Below are 26,151 nucleotides of genomic sequence, written 5' to 3'. Positions count from 1 at the left end.
TATAAATTAATATGATAAATAAAAATTAAATTAGATAAGTAGTTAAATAAATCCCTAAAAATGTTCTTATTAAACATTTTACTACAATTATGTACACTAACGTAAAAAAGATACTTCATTTTTTAGGATATTTTTTAAATATTAAATTAAAAAATTAATTAACCATTAGAGAGTTCGTGACTGTAAATATAACACCATGTTTTTTATATATATATAATATGATACATGTATTTAATTAATAATTTTTATTTTTATTTTAATTAATATAATTATTTAATATTTATTTTAATTATTTGATATGTTCTGGAATATAATTAATAAAGATGTTTTTAATAAAGATTTTAATTAAATATTTTATTTAATTAATTGAGGGAAAATTTTTTGGTAACTATAATTAATTCTTTTAATTGAGGGATAAGGGAGAGTTATGTTTTCAAAAGAGATGTTTTGATCAATTTTTGATTTTGTGCACACTTTTTCTACGCTTACACGTCTTAAAGCTCAGAAAAGTTAAAGGAGAGGGAAATCACCCCGAAGTTACAATATCGTTGTCTAGTGTGCTTATCAAAGTGAGGGAGGAGTGAGAAAACTCACTCTAGGTGTGAGATTATATGTTGAGCAGTAAGGTTGGTCCACAATCATGTCCCTATGGTATATCTATGTATGAAAGTTTTTTCCAAATGTGTCTTTATCTTTTCTATTTCTCCATATACATTCTAATTAATGTTAATTGTATGTATGTGTTGATAATTTCATATTCTTGTCTTGTAATTGCATGTTTTGGTGTTCCTATGGATTTCCATGGAAAACCCTAAGGAATCTCATATCTAAGGAAATGCATTGGTAGTTATATGAGGAGATTGCTTGAGTATGGAATTGTATGCATGAATTATGTTGTTTCTGTGGAATGTTTCTATCGATTAGATGGTCTTTTTTGATGAATTCTAGTGATGGGATGAGTTTTGTAGTCCAAAGAGTCAAAAATCACACGATCAAATTTTGTCATGGGTGACTAGTGAATCATAATTGTGACTATCCTGTCACAAGCATGACCGACATACGAACATGACTCATGAGTCATGGTCATGACTCATTTTGGATCTCAACCTTTTGGATTTCGTCAGTCGGTCACAAGCGTACCAACGTCATGATTGTGATCTGTGAGCCACGATTGTGCCTCGTTTTGATGCCCTTGTTTCTCATTCTCTTCTTGTCTTTTCTTCCTTTTATCACCTCTATTACTTAAGTCATATTTATCAATTTGAGATACAACGTATGATACTTGTGTATGAACCATGTATGAATTAGATGATGTATTACCTTGTGATCTTGATACTACTTTTTTTTACCAATGACTAATTAATTGATGTATCTGAGAATGAACATGGGGTATATGATGTGATATGAGGAATATGTTATATGCAAAATTAATGCATTGAGGTTGTTTGACATGCATCATTTGCATAAAATGTGTTTTTGGAGTACGATATAGAATACACTACCAAGGAAGGTCCCCTTGTGTAAAAACTTAGGGATCAGTCCTTGGGGATATAGCTCGGTTTGAAAAGCCTCAATTTTGTCCTCATGTGCACGAGATGTAGCTTATGCGACTTAGTTATCCCTACCAGACCCCAATAGTACGTGCTCCTAGTGAGAGTACACAAAGGTTGTAATCCAACATATACTCTTAGGTTACTCTACGTGTATTGCTAGTGACAATGCACACGTGTGATGTTTTTACTGACGTTACATGCATGATAATTTGTAGTTCGTGTCCATTGCACAATTCATTATAATCTATCTATAGTGTTTATTATGCTATAACTGAACAAGTGTGATGATAATGTTTATTTGTGTATGTTATGTCTTATTATATGTCTTGTTTATGTTGACTATTTAGTTTGTATTCATATACTATGAACTAGAGTGAGATATTTATCACTCCATTTCTTTTGTGGTGTCTTCTTTTGGTTATGTAGGTGATCCTCAACATGAGGCTGAAAATGTTGGTGATGAAACTTAAGCTTCAATGTTGGATTTTGTTATGATTGGACATATGACATTAGAGTGTAACTATGACTAGGTTAGGATGTTGTTTCTGTTAAATTATTTTTGGAGACATTAATTTTATTTCCATACAATTTCATTTGGTTACGTTAGTTCGTTTAAGTTAAAAATGTGATTTTCTCTACTTAAACGAGTTTGATTTTATTTATAAGAGATGATGTTATTAAGTTATATTTTTTATTTGTGTATTATCACATGTGGGATAGAAGGTGTTATAGTAAATGTAAGAGTAGTTTCTGAGTAATTTTTAAAAATAAAAAAAAATGGTGGAAGGGAGAAAAATAATTTACAAAGTAATTATAAAGACAAATTATTCAAATACACACACAATTATATATATATAGTTAATCACCTATATACTGCCAGTGTAAAATTTTTTTACACGTACAACCAATTATATCTTTTAATTGTGTCATGTCACTATTACAGTGACATGACACAATTAAAAGATATAATCGGTTGTCAGTGTAAAAAAACTTTACATTAACAGTGTATAGGTGATTAACTCATATATATATATATATATATATATATATATATATATATATATATATATATATATATATATATATATATATATAAGGAGTAATACACTTATTCCAAAAGTAACTTTACCTAAATTTACTTCATCTGATAACTCATGTTCTATATTAAATATGAACGATCCAACCATTGAATTAAAAGTTTATAATGCATAGATCAACTCTACAATTTTTTTTAAAAAATTTAAAAACTATTTGACATTTCATTTCATTAATTTAAATTGATAGATAATCATAAAAATTATTTTATATATTAATTTTAATTAATAAAATAAAATATCAAATAATTTTTAAACTTTTTTTAAAATTTAAAAATGTAATTTATAAGTTAGAAATTTTAATTTAATAATTAAATAATTAAAATTTAATATAAAATATAAATTATTAAATATATAAATTTAAATAAACTTACTTTACAAATAATACGCGTGCACTCACACAAAAGAGGATAATTCATTTTAGGCTAAAATAGTATTTTAGTCCCTTATAATAATTGTTTGTTTCAATTTAGTCCCACTTTTATTTTTTGTCTCAATTTGGTCCTTAATAAATTAATTTGTTTCAATTTGGTCCCTAATAAATTAATTGGTTTCAATTTGGGACTTCCGTCCAAATTATTTAAACGGAGTTAACTGTTGGCCACGTGGATGCCACGTAGATGCATAGGTGGATGCCAATTTTTTGAAAACTCATGGAACTAGAACGGCCTGTTCTGAAACTAGAACGGGCCGTTCTGGGTGCACTCTTGGTGTGTAAATTTTACATCCGGAACGGCCCGTTCCAGGTGCAAAATTAACACACTAAATGTGCAACCAGAACGGGCCGTTCTGGTTTCAGAACGGGTCATTCTGGTTCCAGACTGCTAAACATAAACGATCAATGATTATAGTTCACGATTGTGAATCGTGGAAGGAAAAAGACCCAAGGTACAAAGCATTTCAAATACTGAATTTGGTAATATTGTCAATGGAAATTGATAACTTCAATTGCTAAACAGTTAGGCTATACAGTGTAACATTAAGGACAATGCAGTGTATTACTAAAGACAATGATAGCAGATTTTACTTCATTTTAAACTGGAGTGAACCACTTACTACCAAATTGACACTATGCAGTAAAGGATGAAATGATATGATATTTTTCCTTGAAGTCATTAACGATGTACCCCAACAACAACAACCTATTCTTGAAGAGGTAGAACCTGAAGTAAAGGAAGATGATACACATGACTAACATTTCACCACACAACCACATGCAGGGACAGATCTAAGTTAATCATAGTGGGGACACTAAAATGTTTTTCATTCTTTTTTTTATATATAAAATATTAATAATTTTATAAAATATATATTATTAATTATATTTTAATTATGTTATTATATCTAATATAATAAATAATTTAATATTTTTTATATATTTTATTTTTTTTATTTAATTGTTTTTTATTTTGTGGTAAAATTATCTTCATTTTTAATGAAGAAAAAATTTACTTACTTCAAGAGTAAGTCTTAATAGATTTATTCTATTTAATAATTAATGTTCTATATCAAATTTTTAAAAATTTAATTGTTAAATTAAAAAGTTTTTCATGTATAGATCAAATTTATAAAAAATTTTAAAAAAATTAAAAAAATCATATGATACTTCGTTAAATTAATTCAAATTAACATATAAAATATTTTTGTTTTAAATGAATGTAAAAATTTAGAGGACACTAAAAAAAATAACTTAATAATTTTATTATGTTTATCCTATTAATTTTTATCATTTTATTCCTCTAATTTTAAATAAGTTGCAAAAAATTATAAAGTGGCGCTTAAATATTTCTTCAGACAGAAAGAGAAATAGGAAAAGTTATTACTCTATTTATAAGAATTATATTTTATAAAAATAAGTAATTTTAAAATTTTTACCATAAAAAAATATTTTTTAAAATTATTATATTTTTTAATAAAATTAATAAAGAATACTTTATTGTCTTCATTGAGTTCTGGAACGGACAGTTCTGGTTTCAGAACGGATCGTTCTGGTTTCAGAACGAATCGTTCTGATGTACTGGTGGTGTGTTAATTTTGTATCTGGAACGGTATGTTTCAGATGCAAAATTAACACACCAAGAGTGCACCCAGAACGGGCCGTTCTGATTTCAGAACGGGTCGTTCTGGTTCCAGGTGTTTTAAAAAAATTGGCATCCACGTAGCATCCACCTATGCATCTACGTGGCAGTTAACTCTGTTTAAATAATTTGAACGGAAATCTCAAATTGAAACCAATTAACTTATTTGGGACCAAATTGAGATAAAAAATAAAAGTGAGACTAAATTGAAACAAATAATTATTATAAGGGCCAAAATAAGTTTTTAAGCCTTCATTTTATAATTAGTAATTATAGATAAGAGGGAGTACCGAAAATTAACTTAACAATTAAAACAAGCACGGGTGCTACCAACCTCCCTCTACAATAACTAGATAAATTCTGCAAATAATGTGGAAAATTTATGTGGTTAGTACGAAGCATTATTATTATGTTACGTGTTGTATTGTATCATACCATATGTGAATAAATAGATTGAGGAAATCCCACCAGCCACCATTTGCTTTGTTGAAGAAGTTGTCCTGTGATCCTGTCATCCAGATTTCCACTGTACAACCCAACCAATAACCATTAACCATCTCTCGACATTATTATTTCGGTTTTCATAAATAATACTATTTTTTATTTTAAGTAAAAAAAATCTAATTTTACATATATATTAAAAAAAATAAAATTCCTCCAAAACTCACCGACCCAAGAATGCTTTCAAGATATAAAATAATTTGATAATTATTTATTAATGATTTAATAAAATAAAATATTAAATAATTTTTAAATTTTTAAAAAATTTATAAATTTAATCTATACATTAAAACCATGAATTATTGAATAAAATAAGTTTAGATAAAGTTACTCACAGATCTTATATATATATATATATATACGAATTATAAAAGTCAATTAAACTAATTTATGATATTATATAAAATATTTTTTATCCTTATTATAAGGTACATGTAACAGAATTATATTAATATAATTAGTTATTTTTTAATTTGATTTGTTAATTTGATAAAAAATAATTATGATATAACAATTTTATTTTTATTATTTATCATTATATTATTATAAAATATTTAAAGATATTATTTTATATTAAAATTTATACACTAATACTAATAAAATTAATAAATAGTAATTGGAGAGTTCAAAATGTTGGAGAGAAAATATTTATTTATAAAATTATCTTCAAATTATTCATCAATAAGAAATATATATACACACAATCTTTAATAGTGAAAAATAAAATAAAAATAATGATTTATATGAACTATAAAATATCTTATAAAAAGGATTATCATTTGATTCTAAATTATGTCTTATTTTGAGAACCGGAGGAGTATATAACTTTATAAGTATTTATTTTATCCGTAAGTTTGAAATATTTTTTTATCCTTTATTTTAATTTTTTTTAAATGAAAAAGGTTTATTTTTATATTTTTATTTAAAAAAATTTACGTAAAGATTTAAATTAAGCAAATAACTAATCATTAAACATTCACAATAACATTAAAGATAAAATTGTTATTTAATTAACATTATTAATTTTTGTATATTTATTTTTTAATATATTATCAAAAGGTAATGACTTTTATTTTCTTTATGTATTTTTATTTAAAGAATGTATCCTTATACAAAAATTTAAGTTAACAAATGACTAGTTATTAAACTCTCTTATTTAAATAACATTAAAAATAAAATTTTTATTTAATTAATACTATCAATAACTATTTTTCATTTTTCATTTTCATAAGAAGATAGTTTTTATTTTACTCCATGTACAAAAATTTATGATAGCAAATGATTACTCTATAACTTTTATGGTTTAAATGATATTAAGGGGAGAATTATTACTCCATTAATATCACAAATCATTGTACGAGTTAAAGGTATTTTTCTTTCTCTTTATATATTTTATTTAAAATAAAAATAAATAACACAAAAAGAACAAATAAAAAAATCATTTTCTTATATTTTCGGCTAATATTTTTAGATCTACTATCTTAACATACGTATTAATTATCCTAATTGGTTTTTAAAACTTTAGTTTTTAATAGTATTATTCCTATTTAGCTTTACTATGCATAGGCTTTTGTAGTGATTAAAAACAAATTTATACCCATAGGTATTCGTAGATAAAATTTACAACAAGTATAAAATGAATATTATAATTAGGTATCTACAGGTAACGGATATAAATATTTTTTATACCTGCATATTAACGAAGAGGGTACAAGTATCATAGTATTTATACATACAAGCAAAATATATTGCTCTTACAAAATGGGTGAAGAAAGCTCTATAATTAGAAAGGATGATTGGCGAATTGGATATTGCACAAAAGTGTGTGACAATTCATTGTAATAGCCAAAGTATTTTTGAATAAAGAAATTCAAATTAAGAATATTGTTTATGACAAAAATTAATCTTATTAACATGTTCATAAATCTCTATTTCCATCAAAGTTCAAACACATTGTTTGGTCTTGATCAATTTCATTTAAAGACAGAATAATATTCTAGTAAAAAAATCTTTCCTTCAAATTTAAAGTCAAGTTGGAGAATTTTTGTTTGACTCAAAATTTGTGGATCATCTATATGTTGGACCGCTCGTGCATAGTCTTATAGGTATGTTCTATTTAGTATATCTTCAATATTTGATATGTGTTTAGTTTGTTTAGTCTTATAAGGCTTTGGTTTTAGTGTCTTATTTATATAGAGAGGGGTTATAATTATACCGGTGTAATTTTTACTAAGTATTACATCGTTCAATAACTTTATATTAATTGTGAATTTTGTAAATTCAACCGTTAGATTGAAAATTCATATCACTTTATACGTGTATATCAAATTTTATTAAAATTGAACAACTTGAAAGGAATCAAAGTGTTCATATTTTATTATATTTTGAAATGAATATATTACGTCACTTTTGTTTTATAAAAATGAAGTATCAAAACATCTTGGATTAATATAAAATTTTGTATATATGATCTAAGAGATATAAACTTTCAATCTAACGGTTAGATTTATAAATAAAATTCACATTTAATATAAAGTTATTGAGCAGTTTAATACTTAGTAAAAATTACACCGGTAAAATTATAAGCCTCTTGTATATATATCCTACTATCTAAGTATGAAAAAGAGAGAGTGAGAGAACGGAAGTGCAAAGGACATAAATAGAAATACCCAGAAAGAAAGGGAAACTAATTAGAAAGATCAAAAGGTTGCAAATAAAAATAACAGGTTGTTATATTGTACATCTGGTCTTGTTTTACGTGCAGTCAAAGTGGTTCTCTTCCATGAACATAGATCACATCGACTAAATCACATAAATATTGTTAACTTCTTCTCTTAATCTTTTTCATTTTCTGTTTCATTTTTCTGCATAATTACATTTTGTGTTTTATGTTTTGATCGAGTGTTGTTTTTGTATTTATTAGATTGTTCTTGTACGTATAAGGTCCACTTCTTGTGACTTCCCGTTCAAGACGAACAAAATGATTTTACTTTTATGGATTGGTTAGGAAGAGGTGAAAACGCAGGTCTTTTTGCATTAATAAAATATTTCTTTTCTTCCTCTCGGGCCATTCGTTAATTTTATTTTTTATGATAATATAAAAGGAAATATTTTATATGCATTGACTAAATGAATATAAAAGGAAATCTTTAAAATAACAAAAGCAGTGAGGAATGAAGGTGGCTAGCTTGCTTTGGGCTATGAATCACTTGTCAATATGATCATATGAACATACAAGAAACATTTGAAATGTAACACAGCGACATCAAAGAATACAACCACACAGATGGCCACTGTGATGCGCAATACTCCAAAAGAAAGGAGAGAGAACTTGGGAAAAATACTTTAGCGGAGGATTATCTAGTGTGTGAAAGTGGACACTGGCCTTAGGCCATGTTTGAGTGCAGCTTCCCACACAAGATCGATTCTGTTGACATCTATGGCCCCAACTTCGTGATGAGACCAACCTTCAAGGCTGTGTACCACTCCTCCTGCATGGCACGCATGAACTACTCCCCTATCCATCGTGTACTGCATGTATATATTGTATAAGACAAATATTATGTAATTGCCGAATGATGATACAATTAATTAATTAAAGAAAATGAAAGAGACAGATATTGGTGAAGTTGATATATCACCTCACAACAGCCAAGGCCCTCCACGTCTTCTGGTAATCTCATGGCAGCTAGATCACCATAAGTGCAATCTCTTCTGATTGATAAAATGGGTGGGACAACAAATTGATGGAAATGGGTTCCACGTGGTGCCCAGTATTGCTCTCTTGGCGTGATCCACTTGCCAACAATCCAGCTCTGAATTAAGACAACCAAGCACGAGCCAAATTACTATAAAATTTATTATACATAATAAATTCCCACTTAAATATGTCATAATTCAATTTCCAAACTTGTGTACCAAAAATAGTAATCCAAAAGTGTGACAATTGTAAATCATGACATAGTTGTACCTTGCAGTTTTGTGCTGCTTGGTATTTTGTCACTTGGACAAGATAGCTTTGATACTCAAGAGGGGCTTCCTTTTGAATCCTCTGAAATCTATCTGTTGAAAGAGTTAACATCTGCAAAGTAGCTCTTAGCCCATTAGTAACTGTGATTAAATAAACCAAAGAATCATGACACTTAATCATCATTATATCTAACTACAAATGATGTCAAGTGTCTTGGTCTTGCTTTCAAAGAAAGTACATGCTCTAAGTGAAATGAAAAAATAAATTCCACCACTTTGAACCTATTAACTATATCAGTTTAATTTCATTCTTAGCCAATTAGTAACTGTTATTAAATAAACCAAAGAATCATGACACTTCTGCCCCTCTTTATATTGTATACTAGCACCACCGTGACTACTCCCTAGTCCCAAATTCAACTCAAGCACTTGAAAGAAAAATTATCATTATTAATAATTTTTTAGGTTCTTGATATGGTATCAATAGGCACCACAATGATTAAACTTCCCTCGAGACTTTTAATAGCTATGCGACAATATGTGCATAGCTTCTTAGCCAATAGCCATTAATAGTTTAATTCGATTAAACTTTTAAGGCAAGAAAAGGTACGTAGGAAAAGAAACCAAAGTAGAATGCAACTATGCAAGGGAAACGGTGAAAAATGGGGACTGTGAGAAAAATTACCAGAACTTTGACTTTCTTTTGGCAAAGGTAGAGAGCAATTGCTCTTCCAAGCTTGGAAGTAGCTCCTGTTAGGAACACCTCTTTCACATCTTGAGGGATCTCATTGAGTATGACAGCTGCAGTTAACGTGTTCCCATGAACAACTCGAACCCTCAGGTTTGGGTGCTTGTCCACAAAAAGCTTTCCACCCCCGTTTAGAGATTCATTCTGCATTGAGTGAGTAATAACATTCGGAATTAATGCAATTAGTGCCGATCATCCATAATATTTTTTTATCAATATATTATTATTTTTAAAATTAAAATCTCACATCAAAAAGAATTTCATATAATGAGTATATTTTTTTAATTTCTAATTTTTTTAAAATCGGTGTTTCATATCAAATAAATAAATAATACATAAAAACATACATATAATTATATAATAATTTTTAATATAAATAAATTTTAATATTTGACCTAAATTTGATGGTGACTAAAAATCATTATTAAAATTTAAAAAAATATTATTTTAGTAAAATTAGACAAAATTATTTAATTATGTAAAAATATTATTAAAATTTCTTAATTATATAATATTATATAACATTTGATAATATGTCACAAAAATAATTTAATAACATTTATATATAATTAGATAATATTGTGAAGAAAAAAATGCTAAACAAACCCTTTATTTATTACTGAGCTGAGTGTATGACAATATCATTGATCTGGCATGTATTGGTCGTCTAAAGTACTAATGCATTATTAGATAGTCTATTACTTTTATTCTGCAACGCGCCGTGGACTAGCTAGGTAGCGCACTGAGGTAGTTAACATCCCAGGAAAGCTAGAAACTAAAAAGTAGATTATGCCTAAGAAACTTAAAACCTGCCTTGCAGATTAAAATCCTTTGGAAAAGAATTATTCTTATTGTTATTTTCATTTCATGTATATCTAGACTAAAAATGGGAGGCCATTGTAATTTGTTTCATGAGTTACAGAGTGACTCACCATTCCTATGCAGTAATTAATTATGATGTACTATACTACCTTACAAGGCTATAAAACCATCACCAACTATTGCTCAGATAAGGCCAGATTCAATTAATTAACCACGTTCTTTTTATTATGCTTGTCAAATAAATAGCAAGAGAAACAGTGAATGCGTCAGACCTTATTCAATGCAGCAAGGCTAATGACTTTAACCCCAATTTTATCAGCCCTGAGGATAGCTAGCTCAATTTGCTTATTGATTCCCTCAGTAGCAAATGGCAAGAAATACTGTAAAAATTTCGAAAAAGAAGAAAAATAAATCAATACTTGTTAACTACTGTTCTTTTTAGTAAAAAAAAAAAAAAAAATGGAAGCAAATTTATGACCGATGAATGTACCATGGACCTACCTGAAAGCCACATCTAGGTACAACCCACGTTTGGTGCAGTCTACTTCTGAGGAAGTAGAAACTAAATAAGAAGGTCTTGGACCAAACCCACATTGCTAGTAAAATTAGAAAAGCAACGGGCAAACATGGGACCAAGAAGAGCCTCGTTGTGTATGGCAATGAAGCAAAGGATCGCAGGACGAATTGAGCATGAATAGAAGATGACACATCTACTATATGTGCCAGGAAAACAAAATGTGGGACCGTGTCACCGTTTCCTGTAATGATGCAAAATTATGGTAGATATGATGAATATCAGCATTTCCTCAAAAAATAAGAAAGATTAACTAATGGCAAAATATTACATCAAATCAAACACGGAACAGCTTTTGTGAAGGGCTATTCGTGATGTTGAGTACCCATCAAGCATATTGAAGTCAAAATGAAAAAAAAAAAAATGGATGAAGTCAATAAATGATTAGATAGCTTACCGGAACCTGAACTTAATATTTTGTGTGATTGCCATGATTTTTGGTTGAGGGTATTGCCTAGTGCGTCAAAGAGAGGCATAAAGAGGCAGAAATTAGTGTCCTTATCAGAATGGTGTAGGTTGTGATATCTGCATCATAGTATAGAAAGCGAGTGAATAATACACACAACTGCACAAGAAATGAACGTGAATACGAGAAGCTTGGGAATCACATTTGAACACATAGCTGGACCACTATATGGAAAATTCATGTTCATTTCTTATGTCATTCTCTTAATAGTCTCCAACTTGTTGCCCAAAACTTGTTGTAGTTCAATTCTCGTGGACCACTAGTTTACTTGAATTTCTCTCTTCACAAGAGATAACCTCAGGTAACTTTGAAACCACTTATGTGAGTTCTAGGCCAATGTTCCCATCCCTCCTCTCGTAGTGATATATATGTTTGTATGGAGAAGGAGGGAGAGAGATAGAAGCATTTAGAATAATTTTTTAGGTAATCACTGATGTTGCTTGAAAGTTTTATTAAAATAGGAAGGATTTTCATGTAATTATATAAAATCAAAGTTTCTCTAATTGAAATGAATTCGGAAGGAGTTTAAACATCGAAACAAAAGGAAGAAAATCATTTCCACAGGAAAAAGAATGTCAGTTATCCCCTCAGTTTCTATCCAACTCATTTTTTCTTTAATTGTTTCTTTCTCTATACCAACATTTAAATATGCCATAAAGAACCTAAAGTGCCACAGCTATTCAGGTACGGTTTTGCATTTAGTTCATGCTGTAAATACTTTTCACATGTCTTGCTAAAAATCTGACAGAAATCAATGCGAGCTTTCTCATGTCAAGTCTGACAATTAAATATATGATGCCAGTAACTTGTATTTGAAACTTAAGGATGCAACATTTCTAAATTGACTTACGTTGGTGTGTATATCACATATCTAAGAAATGGGAATTTCTGGAACAACTGATGGGGAACAATTTCAACATTGCAGTGGCCCAAGCATCTGAGGAAATCAAAAATCAAAACATAAGCATACACCAAGCTTGCTGATCCATATCCCATCAAAGAAGCCCCAAGGATAGGGATTCCAATGACTAGCGTCAAAATAAGATGCTCCAAAAGTGTTGCATGTCCAGCTGTAGGAAAATAAGTCATATTTCAATCACCAATACAAGATCCAGAACAAGTAGTTTGAAATGAATATAACATTAATTTTGAAGTTTGAACAGAATAAACATCTTTGCAACTAGTCTTCCTTTAGAACAAACATAATATGAGAGGAGGATTAAAATGAAGAAGGGTAAATATGATTGATTCTCACCAGTAAAAGACTCTGGTATGGGAGATGAATGATGAAGTGAATGATAATGGGTGAAAAGGTAATCTCCATGGAACTTCCTATGCACCCAATAATAAAGTGGCTCTGAGATTCCCACATGGAGAATCAGTGCAACAATAAGACCTTTTGCATTCCAGAGAGGAAGATGCTGAAGAAAGGGAAACATATAGCAGGCCATGGAGGCTACTAGTGTTTGAAGAATCAAGAAATTGTCCCTGTTTGAAAAACCGATATTAGATCATCTCATACATGTATGTATGAAACCATTTTTATAAATTATTTTATCTAAAGATGGAAGAGAGAAAGAAATGTTTACCAGTCCCATTCTTTGTCAATCTGGTTGAAATCAACACCCTGTTGAATAATCCGTCGATTTCTAGTGAGAAAAAACATGTGGCTATAAGAAGCCCAAAGCACGTGAATTAGACCTCTGAGAGCACTTAGTGTGAGCAAATGAAGGCACCAGCTGAGGTTGTAGTACGAGTGTTCTTCAATATTATACAACCATTCATACACAACTTTGGCCATAAACGGTCCATATAATACATACTGTTCATCAAGATCACACACACACATAACCCATGTGAGTTCTTTAACAAAGAAATAAGCACCAACACAGACATCACATAAGAAGATTTTGTGTACCTTGTATATTCCAAAGTTCTCCCATGGCCATGCTGATAGAGGAGCCCCCATTCCTACGGCACTATACTTCAATTGAGACACTAAAAAATCCTTTATTCTATATATCTGTTGCACCTTTTCCCTTATGAATGTAAATGCTCCACACTATATTGCCTTTTCTCTTGGCACCAATACTTGTTTTTGTATTTACTAAAAGAGAATAGAGTCCCAGTACCGAAAAAGAATATGAGAAATTAAGGAGGAACAAGCAATATGGGAGGAGAGGTCCAATATGTGACCAAACTCAAATTGTTCCTTAGTTTTCCTTTCCTAATTGCTAAATGCTAACTCTGTCTGAGAGTTTGAGCCACAACTTGGAAGTTTATTCTTTCGTCCGATAACGTATATTTATAAGCGCGGTAGATCATGCATTATTTCATAAACATTAAGCCTTCAAGCTTCACAGTCTCCCACCTGTCATCTTCTAACTGCGATATACAATTATTATTACTTAACTAGTACTATATACAGGGACGGGGCAATTGTGCCGACTATAATTTTTCTCTCATTATTATGTAGTATAGATTATATTATATTACATTTTAATTATCTTTAATATATTTAATATATTAGTATTTTATTCACACCTTATTCTTTAAGTAATTTTCCTCACCAATAAAATTGTCTATAATTTTTTATTAATATATTATGCTATAGATTTTAGATTAAAAAAATATATTTATTGTACACTGATGTTATAATTTAATTTATTAAAATATCCTGTTTTTCAATTCTTTTATTTTTGAACCCTTTTATCTTGTATGGTTGTATAATATGTGTTGGGGTAGGGGGTAATTTATTCCAAAATAATAGGTACTATCTCTATAAAAAAAAAAACATATATACAGACAAAATATATATATATATATATATATATATATATATATATATATAATGAATGTAAAAAATTAGAAGAGATAAGATAGAAAATAAATTAATACTAATTTTATTCTTTAAATTTTTTTCTATTTCTTTTTTTTTTAAATATTAAATAAATCGCACAAAATCATAAATTTATACTTTAATATAATCTAAAATAAAGACAAGAAAAATAAAAATTGTCACTTTATTCATGAGATAATTATAATTTATAAAGAAAATGGATACTTTAGGTTTTTTTATGATAAAATTATGTATTTGATAAAAAAAAATATTATATTTTTTTTATAAATACTATAAAATATTTTATTACCTCCACTAAACATATTTTCTGAATTCACCACTGACTGTATATATAAAAATTTATTTGTTTGTGTATTTGATAGTAAATATAATGGGATAATTTTATGCGTTCAAACAATATAAATCGCAAATCAAAATCCAAAACAATAATTTTTTCTAAAGGATACATTGACTCAAATTTGAGAACCATTTATCAAAAATAAAGGATTAACACAAATTTTAGTAAAAAGATGAGAATTAAAAAACTTATTTTACTCATTAAATATTTATATAGAAATATTTTATAGTTATTGACTATGCATTGCCTGTTACACTCTTAATTAATTGGAAATTGCTGTTAGTATAACTTGTAAGTTATCATTCCTTAGATCCATCACTTTCTCTCTCAATTTTTTTCCTATTTATATTTTATTATCTACGCCATCTTGGAATGTATGATCATCTCACCTTGATTCACCCATTCATTTTATTTCATATCATATCTTTATCATATAATTGTATAAGTATTTACGGGGATTATCAGATACATTTTGTGTAAGATATTACGCATTACATGATGTTTTTAAAATAAAAATAAAAAAGGGACGTGGATTATTATTATGCTTTATTACGTTGTAATTATAATTAGAACCTTTGAGAAGATGCGACAGCAGATCTGGGAAAGCAGTAAATGCCCTTGTATGGTTGGCAGATGATAAAGTAGGTTTGGAGTTGCATGAATATATTTTCATTATGAGGGCATTATAAATAAATAATACTATATTAGTTTATTTCATTTAAAATATAATCTATTAGTTTACGTCTTTGACTTTTTTAAAATATTCTTTATTTATTTACTTTAAAATAAATTCATATTAAAAGGGTCATTATTGTGCTATCTTAATGTAATAAAACCAAAAATACGTGTAAAAATTTAATTTGAGTAATCTAATATAGATTGAATATCCATTTCTTTAAAAATAGAAGAACTTTCCATTGTAATTTTCATGTGACGTAGTTACACATTATTTTTTTCATTTCACAACACGTGTTTTATAAGCTTTATATCAAATTAAATTATTTTTCTGTTTAAATAATTATCCAATCAAAGAATTCATTTTAATTATATCTTATTTTAAATAATGCCTACATTTTTATCAAAATAAGGTAGTAAATATTAAAATCATATATATTTTTAATAATTAAACTATTTTTTTAGAATTTTAAATTAAACAACGTGATTTATATTTTTTTTATTGGATTTGGATCCTCTAAATTGAAAAGATTTAAAAAATAGATCATACTTTTGATTAAAATTTCAAGGTGAATGTTATAATAAATTATAGATTTTATTATGATTATTCAGCATTATATCTAACGGTTGAGCATCATATTTAGGGTTTAGTATGAATGATTTCCTTGCGATTTTACCAATCATAGATATATAATGCTTTTAACAGGAGTTTGAACTTCAAGTAAGTTCAAAAATAACGTCTATTAAATCTTTTTCTTTTTAGTGTTTAGAGGAACTAAATCCTTTTTTATTACTAGCAAAAGAGTCTCTTGTTAAATATTATACAAATTTATATTTTTTTTTTTAAGTTTTACATGTATGTTTGTTGGGAATTTCATAAATTTATGAGTTCTTTTTACTTGAACTAGTACATAATTTTTTAATTTAGGTATGTATAATTAAGCCTTTTAAGAACGGAGATGAAAATAAGATAGAGCGATTTACAGGTGCCTATTTCTAGATATTCATCAATGGTTATCAAATAATAACTTTCATGCACGTAGACGTTCAAATAGACTGAGTGAATGATATATATATATATAATGACAATACAAATCATTATTTAATTCACATAATTGTCAGGTTATAATATACAATGATCATAAGAAAACAATAAACTATGAAATTAAGCTATACTAAACTAAAATAGTCCTAAGAAAAGAAGAAAAAGGTGGCCAAGAAGTCATACCCAACAATCCTATGCACGGAAGTCATATGCGCAGATAGTGAGTGCTTGTGAAAGTGCAAATATGATTTTACCGGCCTCGTGTATGAGATTGCTTCTCCTATTTATAGGGATAATCGGAGGCAATTATTCACATAAAAGCTTGTCATGGGGTGTATAACCGCTCTCCACTACGTGATTTGTGTAACTTTTCATAATCGCTCATCCAATGTCTTCTCATTCGACTCTCGAAACAACTCCTTCATGAACGGTTAATGCTCATCTATTTGGTAACTATCATGATGATTTGTCGCAACTTCTTATCTGTCTATAACTGTTAATAATCTCTCCCCTTATCCTCAGTTTGTATTGTCTCTTTTTTTCTCCTAATATATAATATTATAATTGTTGAGTTTCAATAACTATTATAAAAATTATAGTAAAATCATATGAATAATTATCATATTTTTTATTAGTTGATTGTAGTGAATAAATAAAATAAGCAAGTTTAAAAACTTAATTTATAAATAGATGAGTGGAAGAAATGAATATGGGTTGGGAAATGGTACCTGACAATGTTGGAAGCAGGAAAAGATGATGGTCCAAGTTGTGAGCTGAGTTAGGCAACAATGAAGTAAGACGGTAGTTATTATGGGTCATGTCTGCCTATGGACGTACGTGGGGGTTGTGGCACTTACACCACAACAACAACAACCGTCTAATAATGAACTTATGCCTCTTGCCCACGCGCCTCAACTACACGGATCATTACATTATGCACTTTTTACACCCTCTTTATTTTATATGTTTCTTATTTATTTTAAATTTAAACATATTACTTATAATTTTTTAATCATTGTCATTAATTTCTACGTAAGATTATTTTCATGTGAGTGACATAAATTTAATAAATCTACGCAGTAATGGTGTACTTATTTTTGTGGACGATGAGACCACTTAATTAATGATTTGAGAGAAAAAAATGAATATTATAGATGATTTTGTGAGCAATCAATATTTATTATTATTGAAATATAATTGAAATAAGTGATTAAATTGATGATTGCAAATAAATTATTAAAAGAATTTTACCGTCTAAAAAATGAATATATTACCATCATGTGAGTTTAATTCACATAAAAAAATGATAGGAACTTTAAGGACTAAAAAAAATTATTTTAAACTCCAAGGACTAAAAAATAAAGTATATGAATGGTTGATAGGAACTAAGAAAATATTTTAACATTTATTTTAAAACTCTGCATTTAATATTTTCAAACTTCAAAATAGTTAATCACGTATTAAAAGAGTAATCCAATTGATTATGAGAGTTCTACTGTTGTCCACCCTTCTATATGGACCACTATTACTAACCGAACATAATAGGTTTTGCATTATTTTTTATAAGTTATTTTTTAGTTTAAATATTTTTTTAAAATTTTTACAATTTCATGAATCTTACTTTTTAGTTCTTGTACTCTTTGAAGTTACAAATCGATCACCTTCAGATTGACTCTCTCGAATATATTACTTTTAAATCAACCTCTCCATGTCAACTTTCTCGGAATCTATGGTGGATGTAGGTTAGTGAATATAGGGATAATTGTCCCCACAACATTTTTTAATACTTAGATTATATTTAATAAAAAAAATTGTCTCAAAATAAAAGGTGCTGTTATCATAATATTTTTTAAATAGACAAAAAAAACTAGTAAATAAAAAAAGAATAAATTAGTGTTAATTTTACTATTTTCTAATTAAATGTTATACTCTCATTATTAAATGCACATTAAAAATGACCCAATGACATAAATACACAAAAACACTCTTTAATTTGATTTCTTGTCATGAAATTATGTATTTTGTAAAATCTTATAGTACTTTTCTTCTATGAAAATATTAAAGCTTATGTATTTGTCCACTAATTTTTTTTTTTTTTTGGATCCACTACTACTAAAGATGATTTACCTCTAGGCTAACTTTACCATGTTGATTACCTCTAAGTTGACATCCTTGGGTTGTCGGCCATCGGGCTGACTTCCTTGGAATAAATACCTTAAAGTTGATCATCTCTAAGGCGACTTCATTAGGGCAACTCCCTCAAGTTGGTCTCCTTATGTTGATTACCTTCAAGCTAACCTCCTCATGTCGATCTCTTAGGATGATCACTTCTAGGCCAAATGAGCTAGTTTGATGGATAAGTCTTCAACTTATATAAAGGTAAAGAGAATCACTTTGAGATTTCCAAAAGTCAGTTATACTAAAAATATCAATATTTTGATACACAAATATATGTGTATAAAGCCTAACCTTAGGGTTAGAATGAAGAGCTTACACTCTTTAAATGTTAGACTTGGACATCCACTAGGTTTCTTTAGAAGAGGTCTTCCATACTAGAACAACTTCTTAAAAATATTATTAGTCTATATACATACAATTATCTAGAATAATCAATTATTTCACTTGATAATCAATTATTTTGATCATATAAGATTCTAGGAATCACTCAAGAATAAAGTAATAAGTTATTATACCATGTAATTGATTATTTGTAAAACTTTAAATTTTAATCGATTATTTCATTACATAATCTATTATTTGCAAATAACTTACCATACTTATAAAAATAGAGCATTTTAATCAATTATTGTAAGTTGGTATTTGATTATTTTACGTGAATTAAATTATACACAATTTTTTAACTTGTTTTCACTCAACTTTCATTTTAAGAGGTATTAAAATAATATGCATGAGATTTTATGTTCAAACTCTAATATTTTCAATGTAACTCTGATCGATAAAAAAAACACTAATTTGCAATCAATTTTAACTTGAGTTATTAATTAATTTTCAGACATACAAAACAATTATCCATACATGCATGCAAATAAAATATAATTAATGAATTGGAATCATCAAAAATATTAATACAATATAATTAATCAATACAACTTGCACTCGTAATTTCTTGAGAGGCTTGCTTATGAAATCATCAAAACCAATGTTTTTAAAATCAGACTAGTCAAGGCACTAATTCAAGATTTAATAGTTTAATAACCGTGATTGAACTAGTATTAATAAAATAATAATAATAATATTTAATAATACATAAAATACTATTACATAAACATAATATCATAATTTAATAAAATTAAAATTAAAATAAAATATCATTTTTTTATTTTTTAAAGTGTATGAAAAGTTTAAATATAATATTTAAGTTTAAATTTTAATAAAATATTACAATATATATTAACAATTTTATATTTAGAGTAGAAAGTTTTCAAATTAATATAATATAAAATATCATGATATAAAAATTATAAATTAATACAAAAGATTAAATTGTATCTTTATAAGAAAATTATTAAAATTAATAAATAACATAATTTATTCACACTTAAATTTTTTTATTAAATATATTTATTTATTTATCATAAAATTATTTTTAAAAAAATAGAAAATAAAAAATATATATATTCTTTAAAAAATAATCGGTTCAACCTAGTTTTTTGGACCGTTTCTTATCTGTTTTGAGTAGATTCATCCAATTTTTGATTAATTCTTTTATACATTGATTTTATGTATCTTCTAAACTGGTAGACTAATCGATTTTTGATTCAATTAGTCAAACTAACTTATCTAGTCTAATTCTGACAACACATATCAAAACACTTCAACTCTTCGATCCCCATCCTTATCCTTTGTTTTAATCAACAAATCATACACAAGACACCAACAACACGTAACAAAAACACATTTGAGGAAAAAAGAATATAAGAAATAATTGAAGAGCATTGATAATAGTCATAAAAAAGTAATTTCTAGTCTAACTTAACGTATATCATTAGTCGATATGAAATCGATAACACATCTCCTTATGTTAAGGATTGAATATCTTGAACATAAAATTTGTAAGACATAATATATACAGATAGTTTGATAACGACTTGATTATAGATAACTTGATAAACCCAATAATAATTGTTAGAATAAATTATGATAACATTAAAAAATGAGTAAAAAATACACTTTATATTAAATTTAATTCAACCTTATAAAATTAATTTATATAATTAAAATTATTGTGTATTTTTATGTACTCTATATTAATCATATAATTTATGGATGTGTGATGTCAACTTAGTAGTATTAGAAAATGAATAGCAGTTGCCACATTGGTACTTTCGCATCTCGCATAGTGCCATTATGCTCAGCCTGAATAGGCGTTGCTTCTTCACGATATCCGACGTCCTTTGTCGCTTGCTGCTTCCTCTGCACCTTCTTGTTTGTTGACTCGCGAGCGTTTTGCTTCGTGGAGGTCTCTAAGGAGACAGTTTTGGATATAAACAAAAATGATACTTAAAGCCTTTACTTCTTAGTTGGTGATCGAGGTTTATATATTCATGGATGTGTTTCAATATCCCAATACATAACAAGATAATATAACCTATTGAATAAATATATTCTTAATTTTGAACAAATATTAAAACAATTCATCTTTTGTATCACAGTTGTAAGTTGAATTCGATGTTAAACACTAACACAGAAGTAAATAACAATCACAACAAAAATACAATACAAGATTAGGTTTTTTTTAAGGAAAAAATTGTTAAAATACAAATAAAAATTCACATAATTAGAATAAGAAATTATATATATATATATATATATATATATATATATATATATAAAATATACAAACACTACATTAATAAGAGGCTTTTTTTGATGACTAAAAATAAATTCATAAAAATTTTGACTCAAAATGGATAATTGCATATCAATGATTCAACATGGAAATGTGTGTGAATACCTAATAAACATTAATATATAATACCCCTTGTATTTACACGAATCAGGTCACTCGGATAAGTCGTCTTCCTTGTTCGATTCAGTCAAGGTCAGATGAGATCGGTCACTGGGGTGAATTCCTTCTCTCTGGTCTTCTTGCCCAAGCGTCTTGGATGTACCTGCAAAAAGGACTCCAAAGATCAAGTTAGTTATCTGTCCTATCTCATGTATTGCATATATTATTACCTGTGGTCGTTCTTGAGTAACCGTGTAATTGTTATTTGATTATTTTCTGAGAGTTATCGGCGGTTGAGTCATATTCAATGTCATTGATATGCTGAGGTGTATTACCAATCTTCCTTCTCCGATGTCACACCTCAGCATTTCATATATTTACTTTAGTTTGACTAAATGGTCATCTCGGTCAAAGTTGTCTAATGAACTCGGTTGAGCTCGGCCTTAAGCCAGGTTGGTACACCCCTCTTGATTAAAAAATACATACCTCAACAAACTATAACATAACCCAACAATATTCAAAATAAAAGAAGAGGTAAATCACTTGATTATTTGTAAATGTATAAAATAAAATAAAGAAAAATGTTAGCTATACATTCTCTAATATCGTCTCTTAAATATATACTTTTTAAATGGTTGAAATTTATTAGTCTTACATCCTATTTAATATTTTCTATTAATTTTGTAATTTTCAATAAATTATAACTAATAAAAATGAATGTATTTGAAATAATATGTTAGAAAGTGTGTTGCTAGCACTTTTTAAAAATAAATTATAAATATGTGAAGATGTATTTTTTTTAAAATATATTTGGATTTTATAGTAAAAAAATGAAATAGTATATTTCACTTTAATTTATTAATTCTTTATATTTTATTTTTTTTTAAGATTAATTTTAAAAAAATATTCTGAAACAGTTTCAGGTAATTAAAAAATATTCTAAAACACTTTCAGGTAATTAAAAAAAATTAAACTAAATATACAAAATATAAATTTTATGAATCCGTTCTATCATAAAATATTTACATCATAAACTAATAACTTTATTATATTCTGCACTGTTTTTACATCATAAAATAAGTTAGTGCCTTGATTAATATAAATTGGCGTAATAAATCAAAGGCACAAGACTAGCAGGTAGTGTCTTTGTGATTTGTTGGTTGAACCAGCTCCTTTGCAATCGTGAGTTTTGTCTTCCTAATATATGACCAGCTTCTTAATCTGTATCTGCCATGTTTATTTGGAAGTTATTTTGATATTCATAATATTAAACTCCCCTGATCAAATGTACATATTTTTTGGTAAGTAATCACTAATCAGTTAAAATTTGTTAAATTTGATGTAGTCCGTAGTTTGCATGTTGTGTGTAATTGGTACTTTTATCATTTATATTTTTACAAAAGGGACTTTCATCATTTCTCTGTGTAATTGGCGTATACTTTCTGAAATTATGCAGATTTGAGCAAGCTGAAGAGGACTACAATAATAAGGCTGTATTACATGATAAGGTGAGAAGATGGGCATGTGCAGTGTCAAAATCATGAAAAACTCGTATTGATCTAAAATTTGCCATGTCTGTGACATCATCTTACCTTAAACTACTAGTGGTGTATTTTCACTAATTAAACATGTTGAATTTGGAAATTGGCCTGTGACAGGTATTTGCTTGATTCTACTTGGAAGGCAAAAAATGTGACCACTTGTCAAGCCACCTCGACCATCTCTCAGAGGTTTCTGGAACCATTGAAATTTTAGAATATAATGATTATGACACTATTGATGACTCAGATGAATATGACAACTATGTACCTACGAAATGGACCATGTTTTCCAATGTCTACACAACACTTGTACAGTACAGTTGCTCCTGCATAGACGAGTTTGAGATTAAGCTTGAGGGAATGAAGAAAGTTCTTAAGAGAGACTTGGATTCTCAACAATAGCATCTATTCTACAACAATTCCAATTTCAGAATGGGATGTACCTTCAACCACTGATCACTGCAAGGCTTAGCAAAGAGACTACACAGTGACAAAATAAAAAAGGCAGATGATAAACACACCTCCACTCTCGTATAAACACACCCCCTTTTTAAAAAAAAATATATAAAATGTTTAAATTACCCTTAAAAAAAAATTCTTAAACTTAGACCTCTCTTTCCCGTACCCCTATTCCCGCACCCCCGTTCCCCCACCCCCACACCCCCCACCCCCTTCCCCGCACCCCCACACCCCACACTCCCTTCCACTTGTGATCGAAAATGTCTTCCATGCACTGCTTCAATTACATCTAATTCAGTAAACGGAACTGGCAAATTGTTTGAAATATGGACATATTTCTTCCCACAAAATGTAAAAGGACAGCTTATGATGCTTATCACTTTGGAATCTTTGTAGCTTTATCCCAACTTTTGAAATCATGATTCAAGAGTGTACTGATATGGCTACCAAAAATACAATACACACCTCTAGACAATACATACTTCTAGACAAGCAAAATCAACGAAAATTAACCAGCAATTTTTCCAATTAAGTTTGTCAGTTTCTAATAATTAATGAACAAGATAGGTATGTTTGTACTATTCTACCACAATCCAACAAATAGAAAGAGTAGAAAGAGACACTGGATGGAGATATATGTAAGAGTTGAGTCAGCCAGCCATGGTTTTGCTTCAGTTTTAAAGGAATGGGACAAAGGGTACCAAGGGAGTTCCAGAGAAAATGATGAGGATATTTTGGGATATTGACCCTTCAAAGGCTACCTTGGATGCCAAATCCTTGTAAACTTTTTCACGCAAAACAATGGTGGTTGCTGGCTCTTTTCCCTACTCCATTTCTCCTTTCACTACGGTGTGCACTGAGAGCAACCTCCTCGTCATAAACAAAAGTGGAAGGGGGTGTGGGGTGTGGGGGCGCAGGGAAAGGGGTGCAGGAAACGGGGTACGGGGAAGGGAGGTGTAAGTTTAAGAATTTTTTTTTAAGGATAATTTAGATATTTTATATATTTTTTTAAAAAAAGGAGGTGTGTTTATATGAGAGTGGAGGTGTGTTTATCATCTGCCAATAAAAAATATTAAAAGTAGGGGTCATCGTCAGGGCCCAAAGAGCCCAATCCGAACAAAACCGCATCAAATAATTTTAGGCCCATTTCTAACTGCAGTTCATCAAGTTAGACAGGTCTCAGATTGGCAAGTCATGGGGTTGAAATGATTTGGGCCAATGCTTACTTTTACCTTAATTTAAAGACTACATTTTTTCTTTTTTGCACAATTTTAAATTTATTACAACCGAATAGATCATAACTTTAAGGGTCTTTATTTTGACATTAGGCCCTACAGAATTTATGACAATTAACATTCTGCTGTGAGCAATGACGATTATCGGGTTATGATAGTACTATGTTTTGATAGGAGAATAGATAAAAAAAAATGAAAGGTGTTGAAGAAATATTTAAAAAATTCAAGTATTCTAAACATCATTACTCTTTCATGCGATAACAAGAGATAAATTCAGTGAACACGTTCCTTTAATTATCACTTTGATAGAAAAAGAGAATAAGTTGAAGATACGCGGTATGATTAGGGATGAAAAAAATCTGTAAATTAATAAAATATGTAAGCATAGAGTATGATAAATAGTCATGAACATGCAGATAATTTAAACAAATATAGATCGTCAATAAACAGCTGGAAGTGTATACGAAGGTACCCAACCTTATCCGTTACAATAAAATTAATTAAATTTAGTTTTAATTAAAAAATTATTTATAAAAATGTAATCTTTTAAAAAATAGATAAGAGTTACTTTTAAGAAAAATTACTTTTTTCTTAAAAAAAATAGTTTTTTTTTTTGGTAAAGTACCGACAAAAAGAAAAACAAAACAAAATTACAATCTAACAAACGGACCTCCAGCTATGTCCGCTAACACCTGAGACTCCACCTCAGGTGGAGGGGAAACAATTTCCTCCACCTCTAGACCTCGCATTTGTCCCCGTCTAGCCAATAGATCAGCACACTTGTTCCCTTTTTAGACAAGGCCATCAAAATAATAAATAACTGTTTATTTTATAAAAAGAATTAAGAAAAAAAAAAGTATTTGATGGATATATTGAATAAGTATTGACAAAAGTTTTGATATGTAAAAGTGTTTATACATATTATTACTCATCTGGTTTTGGCAGCAGCAAATCGGATCCTTCTAGTTAGGTTGTGAACGACTTGAAATTATGACAAGATGTGTTTGGTGGCCGGTGGTGGAGAAGATCTGTTAGAGAAGAAGATCATGACAATGGTGATAGTGATGGGTTTGCGCAGATCGATCTTAAATTGAGACGAATTTTGCTGGTTAAAGGAAAAGTAGAGGAAGCCATGGCGTGGAGGGGAAAATGGAGATATGAATATGTCGAGTTCTTTTTTTTTTTTTTTTTTTTTTAATGTTGTTGTGTTAGATTGGGTGCGGAT

At 28.5% G+C, this 26,151-nt stretch overlaps 1 protein-coding gene and 1 long non-coding RNA gene across 5 annotated transcripts; both read right to left on the bottom strand.

Annotated features, from left to right (window-relative positions):
- Nucleotides 1-8,393: 8,393 nt before the first annotated feature.
- On the bottom strand, nt 8,394-14,135 carry LOC109811897 (very-long-chain aldehyde decarbonylase CER3). Its single transcript, XM_020375747.3, has 11 exons — nt 13,724-14,135; nt 13,395-13,627; nt 13,061-13,293; nt 12,656-12,875; nt 11,737-11,864; nt 11,267-11,523; nt 11,038-11,145; nt 9,881-10,087; nt 9,197-9,307; nt 8,868-9,041; nt 8,394-8,757 (listed from the first exon to the last, which is right to left on the bottom strand). Exons 1-11 carry the CDS (start codon nt 13,772-13,774, stop codon nt 8,587-8,589), a joined length of 1,893 nt encoding a protein of 630 aa, XP_020231336.2. The 5' UTR covers nt 13,775-14,135; the 3' UTR covers nt 8,394-8,586.
- A 7,457-nt stretch (nt 14,136-21,592) lies between these two features.
- Nucleotides 21,593-26,151, bottom strand: LOC109811878 (uncharacterized). Of its 4 annotated transcripts, none has more exons than XR_003805314.2 (5): nt 25,845-26,146; nt 25,597-25,713; nt 23,501-23,558; nt 23,284-23,425; nt 21,593-21,854 (listed from the first exon to the last, which is right to left on the bottom strand). It is a non-coding gene; the product is annotated as an uncharacterized LOC109811878 (long non-coding RNA). The 4 variants fall into 4 exon arrangements; XR_014434201.1 differs by lacking the exon at nt 21,593-21,854 and adding an exon at nt 21,861-22,918 and having other exon boundaries at nt 23,676-25,713; nt 25,845-26,151; XR_014434200.1 differs by lacking the exon at nt 21,593-21,854 and adding an exon at nt 22,570-22,912.

Source organism: Cajanus cajan, chromosome 5, assembly GCF_000230855.2.
Source record: "Cajanus cajan strain Asha chromosome 5, NIPB_CcT2T_4, whole genome shotgun sequence".
Taxonomy (NCBI): domain Eukaryota; kingdom Viridiplantae; phylum Streptophyta; class Magnoliopsida; order Fabales; family Fabaceae; genus Cajanus; species Cajanus cajan.
This window is presented reverse-complemented; position numbering and strand designations above follow the sequence as displayed.

Bases quoted from the DNA above. Each gene is read 5' to 3' on its own strand.
- LOC109811897 (XM_020375747.3), bottom strand. From the start codon at position 13,774: ATGGGGGCTCCTCTATCAGCATGGCCATGGGAGAACTTTGGAATATAC. The intron at 13,628-13,723 runs GTACACAAAATC...CTTGATGAACAG, and splicing joins AGAACTTTGGAATATACAAG to TATGTATTATATGGACCGTT. The intron at 11,865-12,655 runs GTAAGTCAATTT...ACTATGATGCAG, and splicing joins TATGTGATATACACACCAAC to ATATCACAACCTACACCATT.